General features: G+C 38.4%; 1 protein-coding gene across 1 annotated transcript in view; it reads right to left on the bottom strand.

Annotated features, from left to right (window-relative positions):
- Window positions 1–11,524, bottom strand: part of si:dkey-103g5.4 (uncharacterized) — a 31,824-nt gene that overhangs the window by 9,791 nt on the left and 10,509 nt on the right. The window contains exons 13-28 of the mRNA XM_014005258.1: window positions 10,339–10,515; window positions 9,459–9,589; window positions 9,216–9,373; window positions 8,644–8,871; window positions 7,014–7,352; window positions 6,787–6,935; window positions 6,247–6,505; window positions 5,892–6,062; window positions 5,632–5,789; window positions 5,410–5,550; window positions 4,531–4,672; window positions 4,126–4,277; window positions 3,817–3,942; window positions 3,419–3,608; window positions 3,142–3,216; window positions 1,599–1,721 (exon numbers count right to left, since the gene is read on the bottom strand). Coding sequence (XP_013860712.1) covers window positions 1,599–1,721; window positions 3,142–3,216; window positions 3,419–3,608; window positions 3,817–3,942; window positions 4,126–4,277; window positions 4,531–4,672; window positions 5,410–5,550; window positions 5,632–5,789; window positions 5,892–6,062; window positions 6,247–6,505; window positions 6,787–6,935; window positions 7,014–7,352; window positions 8,644–8,871; window positions 9,216–9,373; window positions 9,459–9,589; window positions 10,339–10,515 — 2,719 coding nt within the window. The remainder of the gene's footprint in view (window positions 1–1,598; window positions 1,722–3,141; window positions 3,217–3,418; window positions 3,609–3,816; window positions 3,943–4,125; window positions 4,278–4,530; window positions 4,673–5,409; window positions 5,551–5,631; window positions 5,790–5,891; window positions 6,063–6,246; window positions 6,506–6,786; window positions 6,936–7,013; window positions 7,353–8,643; window positions 8,872–9,215; window positions 9,374–9,458; window positions 9,590–10,338; window positions 10,516–11,524) is intronic.

The raw sequence follows: 11,524 nt of genomic DNA, 5'->3' as shown, positions 1-11,524 counted from the left end.
GCCCAATTCATATTGATATCACCAAGAATCACAAACTCTTTTGATTTTATGCCTTTTATAATGTCAGTGAACTGCGCCAAATATTTAGTTGAATTAACACTTATGTGTAACAACAACCGTTACTGAAAGGTGGTTTGTAAGCTTAATTTCTAATTGCAGAGATTCAGACTCAGTTGACAATTCTATTATAGAATGTGAGTATTTCTTGTGAGCATAAACTGCAACACCACCTCCAAGCCTATCAGTACGGTCTCTACGATACAATGAATAATTGTATGTGGACATAAAAACATTTTTATCTGGACCTGGATTAAATTCAATATTTCCAATGACTAAAAGAATATTAAACAGAAGTCTTAAATGTTTCCGACAGAGTCTGTTATATCCGTGCCTTTAGCACTAATGTCTTGTCCACTGATGAAAAACAGTAACATAGGCCGAAATTACTACCCGATCAGGTGAGGTTCTGAGGCCAGTCAGTAGCTTGCTGATCTTTTCTTCGCTGAATGGCACACACTTCAAGGCTTGAATAACATGGTTCCCACCATGTTGGACGCAAGCATGCTCACCAAAACCAGTAGCTCCAGTTTGATCCTCAACCGAAAAACAGGGCACGGCTGATATTGATCCAAATAGGCAACAGGGAAGCTGGTACGCCTCACTTGTTAGATTAGTCGCTCCTTCCCGGCTCCCACCGTCACGCGTCCAGGCCGGCAAGTCCACCCCAGGCGCTCTGTCCAAACACGAGGGACAATCCGAGGGCCGAGGGACTCCATCCACATCCGCCACTCCACCGAGACACGCCGCAACAGCAGCAAGCCGGCGAAACCAGCCCAACCGGCAAGGTAGATGATATTTACCAAAGTTAGGATAACTTCTGGTCGATGCTTGTATACACGTCATAGGACGCTTGTGTGCTGTTGTTTTTCGAAAATGATGTCCGTCATTTGTGTCTTTGATCTTCCGTTTATGTAGCATACAGAGTAACAGCAACACTAAACATGTTCATGTCGGGAACACCCATCTTCCTCCTGACTACRTTAATGGAAGGACACTCCCATGGATTTTTATGCTTGCTTAGAATTGTTCAAACAGATGAATGTTGACAGTTCTCTTCCTGATATTATGGCTGAAGTATTTTAATGTTCAACTAGGGCTTACATGAAAAGCGGGAAATTGTGACGTGTTTTGTTTGACACGCAAGTAGTCTAGCAGATTCTACACCAAATTATGACTAAAAAATGGGCAGTTTTACTTTTTAAGTGGCTGCATACAATTCAGTTTTCATTGCTTTGTATACAGTTTATACAGTTATACTGAGTTTTGAGAAATCATTATGCATTTTTGATGATTTTATAGTTTTTTCAGCATGGTTCATTGCACATCCTGGATTCTGAGAGCTTTAGTTTTTTTCTTACATTGTTTGTTAAAGACCATAGCCCACAACCCAAATGTCTGATACCACAATCTGGGGCAGATGAAAAACAGGAACCACATTTGGCACACCCAACACATTACAGGAAACACACACTCACTAAACTAGAGTGAAGAGCAGCTTAAAAAAGGTCCTGCATTCTGAGCAAAACATTTTGTCTTACCTTGAGAATGAATACCTGAAGAGACAGTCTGTGAATTGTGTGCCGGCACCGAGTTTGCCTGAAGGCCAGAGTCCTGGGAATGGGCAACATTTACAGGCTCCCTCAAAGACTGAGTGGAGAGGCCTTCAGAAACACAACAGAGGCATTTTCACTTCCTAAAACTAGCATATTAAACTTCCTCATAAGATGTTTTATTACTGAACTGACTTCTTTGGCCCTTTTGAGGAAATGGTCTCATACTTGGTTGGTTCTAATGTGCTCTACTCTCTTACTGTGTATTTTATGTACTCTATACAAGACGTGAGAGAATGATCAGATAATGAAGGAGGAATAAATTTACCATACATACTGCCGTGATTTGTGATTTTTTTTAACACTACTTAGTCCAGCCACCTGGTTTATATGGAAAGTAACCGATTGACAGAGGTAAAGTACTTAAAAAAATGGAAAAATCCCTTAACAGAAAAGGGCTTTGATGAAAAATCATTTCACTGATGGGAAAAGTTCTTATGTAAAAGTCATGAAACTGCTTATTATAGTCAGGAAAGTAAAAGTAAAAATATTTTTACACGCTAAGAAATAAATTGTTGAATTTGCTGAATCAAGTTGAGCAAATTGAACAATTTACATTTACTCAACTCGATTTAGTGGAACCAGTTGACGTAACTTGGTTAAGTAAACTCAACACTTCATTTGTTTTAGAGTATATAAACAACTCCTTTCATGATGAATTCTGCTCATATTTAAATTTGTAAAAGTAGAATTTTTATGTTTTGAATGTAATGACAAAAGTAAAATTTCCAATTAAACAAAATACTTGGTAAATATACAAATCCCAAAAAAACATTACTTAAGTACTGTAATAAAGTTGATGTACTTTACACTTCTGTTAATTAAAAAATTCAGACCATCTGTCATTTCAGAGTTACTTGATTGTCAGAATGTTGGGGTGATGTCATTTATCTCATATATTTTCTCTTTTTTTCATTCTGATTCAACGTTTGTTTGCTTTTAGTTTGTGGTTTTCATAAAAATTCCCCACTGACCCCCTCCTACATAAAAAGAACACCCCCTGTTCTGGTTTCATTTTTTTCATTTTGCTTCATTTTAATGCCTTTTTTAATGGTACAGGTACATAAAGCAGGCAAGTAAACTAAAAAATTCCCCAGAAGCTCAGCTTTTAGAATCGTGCACATTGGTTTGCAGTTTTGGCTTTTTATTTGATTAATCAAGTCTCCAAATCAGCTAAGGAATTTAATTATTTAGAAGAATTCGGAGCGAAGAATTTCAGGTTTGTTGAAGTTGGAAAGTTGGACATTTTCAAGACTGATAATTCCAAAACAAACGAAAAAATAACCAAACAACATAATTAGAAATAAGAGAATGAATAATCAAAAGTCAATTTTCAACCTGGAAAAACAACACATTGTTTGGAAAACCTTCAGTATTATTTTATAACAGCAATAAAAATTCAAAATTTTCCTATTGTTCTGTATTTGGTGAAATAGTTCCACACCTAAATGCTGTCTGGCCTAAGACATACCTTTTCCCACAGGTACAGAGGCCGTCCAGACTCTAGATGGCATCTCCAAACAATATGCCTGCTTTGTCGACAAACCTAAAACAAGTTAGAAAGTCAGATATGGAATATAAATGTTTATACTAATAGTCAGAAATTCTGTGACAAAACACCAACTCAAACATTGGTTAGGTTAATGCCTAATGTGTTATAAAATAAATAAATAACATATTTAAAACACTTTTCTAGTAATAATCATGGTCTTTGGTTTAAAATGTGGCACAAAAAGCTGCTCCTGTACCAGAGATGTGCTGATTGCAGATGTTTGAGGACAAGCTGTTCGGCTGTTTTTCTTCCAGGAGGTGAATCAGTCTCTCAAGCAGAGGCAAAGCCCTCCGTTGGAAAAGACCAGTGATTGTTATATTTGATTTTTGCCCGTTGCGATGGACCAGACCATAGTCTTTAAACCAAAAGCTCCCACACAGAACTGCCTAGAGAGACAAGCAAAATTAAGGTTGTTTTACACAACATGTTCAAGTATCTTTTGGTTTCAGTTTCACTGTTTTTTAAGAGTCAAACAATCTTGACGGAAGTACAAAAAGAAAAATGTGTAGTTTTTTTTCTTCTTTCCTTATATTAAATACATAGTTAAATCAAAAGTAATTAAATTTTTTTGTGTTTGTTTCTGCGTGTTTTCACCTGGGCTGTGTTGGCACGCAGCTGAGAAAGAAGTCTAACAAAATGCAGTGAAGTAAGCGTAGCGTTCAGCTCCATTTGTCTGGAGCTGCACTGCTCCCACAGCTCTCTCTGCCTCAGCTCTCTGTCCTAAAAGTCCAYTAATCACATCACACTTGTTCACATTTGGACAGCAGTGGGTTTGCATCAAAACTTAATAATGTGGTGTTCTTTTTATTTGATTTGTGGACCGATAYTGTGGTGAGCCTTTAACCCAAACGAGCAGGTCACAATGTACTGTCAGAAATTTGCTAAATAAAAAAAAGTTCTGACTGTGGTATGGAGGTTTGTGGACCACTCCCCAGCCTGTGACTTCCATTTCTCCTTGTCTTGTTGCAGCTGATCCATACACACGTCCAGCTTATCGAGACCAGACGTGAGCACTGAGTGCCAAGAGCGCTGCTGGTCCCATTCGTCTTCATCACCTGCACCCACAGATGAATAAGCTCAACATTATTGTTGCTGAGTGTTATCCTCAARAGATTCTCTGAGCACTATCACATCTCATTAGATTTTGCAATATTACTCATATAGTGTAATTTACAAATTTTGACCAAAATAGCTCTAAATCTGTCCCATCTCAGCTTTAGATGATTTCATGAAAAGTGTGCAATCTTAATCTACATCTTTAATCCTTCATGCTTCCTCTCACTTTGCAAGCTTGCTACTGTGATTTACCCAATGTGAGGGTGTGTAGTACATTTGGAGACAGGACCAGAGCCAGGTATGAGCGCTGAGCTGCTCTCCTCTGAACCTCAGTCTGTGCTGCATCCTGAAGCTCAATGGTTGCATCCCTCAGCTGCCTCCCTGACCATGGGACCTATATGGAAAAATAAACACTCAAACTAGAGAAAAAGTAGATATGTTGCAATCTAGCTACCAACTAACAGATAAAGACATCAAATTGAAAAAAAAGTCAAAGATTGACGCAACTTTGAAATCTGCATTCACTTTCAAGATCCAGCAATCGTACTAGTTGAAAATTTCATCTCCTTCTTATTTTTACAAGTTCAAAAAGTCTGTTTCTCTATATCAGAGGTGCCCAAAGTGGGGCCCGCGGGCCAAAATTGGCCCGTCGAGCCATTTGATTTGGCCCACCAGCAGTTGTCCTGGTTACTAGATTGTAATTATGTTAAGATTAAATGTAAAATACAAGTAACTACAAGAGACATTTAGATTAAAGCCCATATATAGATTTGCACACCTTTTAAGACCACATATACTCTCATTTTAAATTATGAAAAGTCCTATGAGTCTTTGCTGCCTGCATACATTGAGTTTTCTCCAAGTCCATGGGCTGAAAAAACAAACTAAAGAATGTGGGCAACCATATTGACTGGTTGTTTAATCATAAAAAAAACAACTTTACTTAAGTATTTGCATTTCTCATATTTTTGCATTTGGCCCGCGGCCCTCAGATTGATTTTAATTTTGGCCTCTCAGGAAAAATGCTTTTTTTAATTTTGGCCCTCTCAGGGAAAATGTTTGGGCACCCCTGCTCTATATGCAGACTACTGAATGTAGAGATATTTTAGAACACACACTCCCCCTGCTGACCTGAGAAGCATCTGCATCTGTGYCTCCACAGAGACACTGGAGTAAAGCTGAATCCAGATCAGTAATAATATCTTCCTCGCGCTGCCTCTGCTGCTGCCAGTAGGTGTTTCTCACACACACTTCTCTGTGCAGCTCTTCGACCTGGTTAAAAAGAAAAAAAATTGAGAAATTATTAAAATCGTAAAAACATTTTTTTATTTATTGCTTTAGTATCTTTTCCACCTGTGCTGTATCAGTTTGTTCTGCCATCATCATCCAGTATGAAGCCGTAACGGGGACAATGATTTTTCTATACACATCCAGCCGTGCTCCAACTACCGGTGCTAACAGTCCAGTCACTGGGTCAATAGTCTGAGATCCATAACGGATTGCCACTAGACCTGTAAGGTGGCACATATTGACATCTAAGCATTAGTTGTATAAATATTTTTTAAAATCTTTCTGTTAGCTGAACGTGTGTGACTGGTGTTTTTTCACAATACCTTTCCCATCTGGGTCCTCCATGGTTCCAGCTAAAGGAATTGAGTTCCCAGAGATGGGATCCCTCTGACACCCGAGTACAGGAACACTCAGACCAGATCCCGCAGGATCCGGATATTCCATTCCTAGCAGAGCTGGAACACGCATCTTTGAACTCGGCAGAGAAATCTCTCCTGAATATTTTAAGGCACAAAAACTTTCATTTAAGCAAAGCAAATAAAAACAGAGCAAATAAAATAAGAACCCAGACTTTTTAAGCTAGGAGAAACTTACAGAACAGGAGACATATTTTTTTTAAGTTTGATAACTGGGATAAATTATTTAAAATCTTTCCTCCTCTCACAAGCATTTCCTCACCCAGAGCGCCTCCGTCCTGCTGCAGACCAGCAGCCCACTCCAGCAGCATCTCCAGTCTGGTCCACAGCTGCAGCTGGCAGTGCAGGCTCCGCCCCCAGGCCTGCTCCAGCCCCTTTGTCACAGCAAGGAGATCATCTTGTGGACCACTTACACTCTGGCTTCCTGGCTGGGGTTGCGTGTGTTGCAGGGTTGGATCTGAACCCCACTGCTCGATCAGGGGTTTTAAAGTGTCCAATACTTTAAACATCTCTGCCAAAACCTGAGTTAAAGAAAAGTCAATGAAATGTGATCATGAAATTTTAAATGCAATAAATGCTGCACAACTTCAGAAACTGTCCTCAACGTGAGCCTATTAAATAACCATTTGACTATTTTAATTTTGTAAGATCAAAGACCAGCAGAAAACAGAAAAATAAAGGTTTTTATACATTTATGACTTGAAAAGGTTTGTTTTTATCCTGACACAATCAAATGTTCAAGAATAACTTGTTTCATATAATTTACTTTTTAGATGTTAGTTTAAGGCATGATTTTAGACACCTTGTTGTCCAGTAGAGTTTGATATCCTCCTGCGGTTGCCACTACCTGTCCAGCCCTGATGTTGGCCCCTCCCACTCTCAGCATCCGCCCACTCAGAGGTTCGACAAAAGAATCAGCCAGCAAGACTCCACCTACTGGCTGCACATCTCCTACACAGACATGAAATGCAGTTATAAACAACTGAGTGGGCTTTAATTACTGTTCATTTGAACCATTTAGTCACTGACCTGTTACTGGATCTAAACTGACCCCTACAGTGAGAACAAGGTTCCCTGTCCTGTAGTCCAGCATTGGATAACCTATTTGTATAGGCTGTGGTAGGCGGGAGAATGGGCAGACATGTAACCTTCCCAGTGGATAGACTAATCCAGTGTGCGGGTGGATGGTTACTGCCAGAATGGGTACCGGGACTCCTGTGTCTGGATCAGGCATGGGAATGCCCAGCTGTAGCCTCTGGCCCGGTCTGAGGCTTTTGAGCCGAGAGCAAGGCAGAGGCTGGCCAGAGTGACCAGAGGTTGGATAAGGAAGGAAAGGAAGGAGGGGACTGTCCCACTTCCTGTTGTCACCTAAAATAAAGAAAGGGACACATTATCTCATTGTGTTACTCTTTACTGAGAATAACACGATCCATTTGAGTAAATAAAGCTTGATGCCACATTTGGTGGGAGCAGAAATCCAGTAAGATAAAAAATGTAGGCAGTAAGGAGGCCTTTTTTAATCGATTTGCCTTTATTTACAAAACTGAGGCAATAAAAGAACAAAAAGCAAGATGCAGGAAGTTAACAGACAATCTGACAAAATGCTGAAAAAAAACAGTCTGATTATTTTGATGATTACTAACGGAATACATGTGGAGAGGAGGCTTTGTCTTTTACATCATTTGCTTCCATGAGGTGGAATGAAATTTGTCCACGGTTTAAACTCCAGAGCGATATATATAAAAGCAAATGTAAGGAAAAGATAAATAAAAATTTATTTAAATATAATTTAATGACAGAAAGCTACCAAACTTCAAAAGAGAACACAAAAACACAAACAAATATAATACAAATTCAAAAAGCACAACAAAGCCTCACAAAATAACATGTTACTGTAAGATGCATTTTTGTTTTATAAAATTTAACAGGTAGATGTCTTGTCTTTCATTGTTCATTGCTTTCTGCGTTTTGCATTATCATTGTTAAATAAATAATTTCTTATATTTTTGTTCCATTTTTTTCATCATAGCTAGAACACTAGTTTGCGCCAAAACAGCCAACAACTCGGTCAATTTCTGTCTTGACTTTGGGTCAAAGCATAATAATTATTCAAATCAAACACACTTATATGAAGAAATTTCAATGTTTTACTATAATACTTAATTTCAGTGTCATTCATTCACTTAGTTGGACTGCTCCTATATTTGATTGTTACTATCACCTCATACCTTGTTTGTTCTTGTTTTACATATTTGTCCTGTGTTGTTTGCATCTCTGTAAAACACATTTTTAAAATAAATCTCAGTTTTGATCATACAAAATTATGCCTTTAAGGTTTTTTAAATCTTACTAATGAGTTATTTTAAAATACATTAAAATAAGTTTGTTAACGAAAAACGAAACTGTATAATGTATATCAAAAGTTGTTGTTTGAAAAGGAATTGACGTTTTTAATTTGTTTTGTTTTTTGATTGTTATTGTTTGAAATTAATTTTGGATAAAAGGGGCAGACATTATAAGATTTTTTTCTTCTATATGCCTTCTTTCATTTCAAATGTGATTTTTTTTCTTTATTGTGTATAAAAATTTTATTTTTCTCAGAAATTATTTAAAAAATTTCAGCTCTGAATCTAAAACTAAACACAAAGAGTATTGTTACCTGAACAAAGGTCAGTAGTAAACACCAATGTAGAACTGGCAGGATCATAGGCCACATTACCAACAATGGGCAAAAGTCTGCCCGTCTGTGGGTGAAGGAAGAAATCAGGGGGCACTGCCATGGTGTGGCCACTGTTCAGCAGCATGTGGCTTTGAGCGTTCGGCCTTATGAGCCCCGTAACTGAATCATAGTGAACTGACCCAGAGGCACGTAAAGACCCATCAGGATCTGGAGAGAGACAGAAAAAAAATCATTGCGAGCAATCAGTTACCAAGGGTCACATGCAAAGAGGAAAACTTTGATGGATCGTGTGCATTGGAGTAGCAACGCAATGTTAAACTTATTCAAAGTTAAAGTTGTAAATACAAATCTTTACATGTTTTTTACATATTCTAAGCATCAAACCAGAACAAAATTGTGTTTATTTTCTTGTGCTTTGTATTGTATCTTGTTGCAGCGCTCACATGTTGCAGTAGATGGTGCTCTTTCTGTAAAAGTGCAAATAAAATCCTGCACAGTTTTTTACTCTATGCAGTTTTTTTGTTTGTTTGTTTGTTTGTTTTTTTACTCACTAAAGATGTTGTCTTTGTTCAGGACAGTTCCGGTGTCGAGGCAGAGCAGCTTGGCCCCCGTACCCTCCCCCAGCAATCCCCACGCTCCCTGACGGTGGCACTCTGCTGACACCAGCTCTCCCATTTCATCAACAAGAGCTGCAAGCTTCTGGATTAAACTGAATGCGAAAAACAATTTTAATGGAATAAATTGCTTCGCTGCATGGTGTTGCTGCTTGGTGGGAAAAAGTGAGCGATCTTAACTTTTGCTGAAGCATCTCACAGAAGGCCCGGTTCTTGTTGTGAATCTTGGACAGGAGTCTTGTGCACTCTCTGAGCTGTGATGTGAACATGCTGTAGACCCTCTTCTTGGCCTGCTGCTCCCGCCTCAGAACCTGGAATCAAACAAGGCACACCTAATTAGAGTAAACTTTTGTCTTCATTTAGATGTTTCTTCACTTGGAATTGCAGCATTTAGCAGATTATCTGCAACGTTCAACTGAAGGATCAGAGTCGGGATTTTTATAAAATGAACTCGACTTAATCAGATTCTGTGGAAAGGTTGTAAACAATAAATTATGTACCTGTTGCAAATAACTTTTTGAGCATCTTCAGTTCAGAGAAATAAGTTATTTCTGACTTTATCGATGAGCTAATGCCTGGTTTTGAAATAAATCATTTAGTGCAAAACTGACAGTGACATTAAGGCTTAAAACATTAGATTTACCAAAAGTTGGAGTTATATTAAGACTGCAGCAATCTACTGTTGACTCAGCTGTTAACTCCTCAATTCAGTGAAAACCCAACACTTTCTATTACCTGAGGGCATTTGAAGAGCTATCTACAACAGGTAAGATAATTCCCATTCATAATGTTTCCACAGAACACTGCTTCAAAAGACTTGCACTCACCTTTTAAATAATGTAAGTTTTGTTTAACCGCTTTTGCCAGTTAGACACAGAGATGCAAATGGACATAAATGCATGTCCTGAGGTGGGTTGAAAAGGTTGTGCTCATGATTATTTGATTGTTTGATTGTTTGTTTATTCATAAAGAGTTTCCCTGACTTTAGTGAGATTTTTTTCCAACTAAACTTATTTTCAGTGGTTGTATTCTGAAGTTTTACAGTGGTAGAGTGAGATACCTGCAACTGACTGTCGAGCAGAGTATGCAGCTGCGATGCCAAAGACTTCCGTCGCACCACTTCTTTCTCCATCTCCCTCCTCATCCTCTCATCGCCATCCCCCATCCTCTCTTCTGCAATCACGCCTGGGTGGAGCAGCTGGAGTTTCCCAAGCACTCCCTGATAAAGTTCCTTCACCTAGCCACACACAGACATGTATGTTGGTAACAGTACACTGCAGTAATCTGATCCCTCTTTTATGAAGCTGGCATGCATGAAGTTGCAAACATTTGTGGGATGATGTGTCTTCTTACACGTTCTGCTGTCCTTGGGGCTATGACATAAATCTGTGTTCTCTAAACTGCATCCAGCTAACTCATGGTCAAAACAGGAAGAACACACAATGGAGGTAATTAAGTAAAGAAGAAAACAAAGGTGTTTACTTGTGATACTCAATCTGTTTCAATAGACTTGACCTTTATCAAGGCCAGACAGTGAATAAAAACAGAAGGGAAAGTTGTGAATATGAGGGGCCGTGCAAGCCATTAATCATACTAGTAGTTGTGAGATACTAGGGCTAAGGTCACCATGAAGACTTGATCTTGGCATCTACCGTTTAATACTGGCATTTAAGACCAGAGATAAAAACAGATACAAATTGGCAATTCCGCTTGTTTTACTTTCAGTGTGAAGTAAGTGTGTTACCCAGGTTAACACTTATAATTTTGTTTTCATTTCTTTTACATAATTTGTTTTCAAATTTTAATTTTTAATTCACAAAACTTAGTATTCAACCTTGATTGTCACTAGATGAAGTAAATATGCATTGCTCAAAATGCAGTTGAACAAAAACATAACTAAAAGCGGACTTAACAGTATATATACACAGTATCTTACTATGGTGAGCTTTCTCATCTTCAGATTTTTTTACCCCAAAGCAGAGACTGAGAACAAGTGGTTCACAGCTGTCTTCTGTACTTACTGAAGGTTTTTATGATTGCAAGCAAGGTTGGCTCTAGACTGGCCATAAATGTCCAGAAATGAAGTTACTGTATTTGTAATTATGTGGAATGGCACAGGGAAAAAGTATTGAACACATGAAGAAAGGGAGGTGTAAAAAGGCATGGAAAGCCAAGACACCAGCTGAACTCAACCTTATTGTTGCAAAGCATAATGATGGCATCGGTTACAGAAGAATGTCTAAACT

The sequence above is a fragment of the Austrofundulus limnaeus genome, unplaced genomic scaffold, assembly GCF_001266775.1.
Source record: "Austrofundulus limnaeus strain Quisiro unplaced genomic scaffold, Austrofundulus_limnaeus-1.0 Scaffold29, whole genome shotgun sequence".
NCBI lineage: Eukaryota > Metazoa > Chordata > Actinopteri > Cyprinodontiformes > Rivulidae > Austrofundulus > Austrofundulus limnaeus.
The sequence above is the reverse complement of the archived record's forward strand: the minus strand, read 5'-3'. Positions and strand labels throughout refer to the sequence as shown.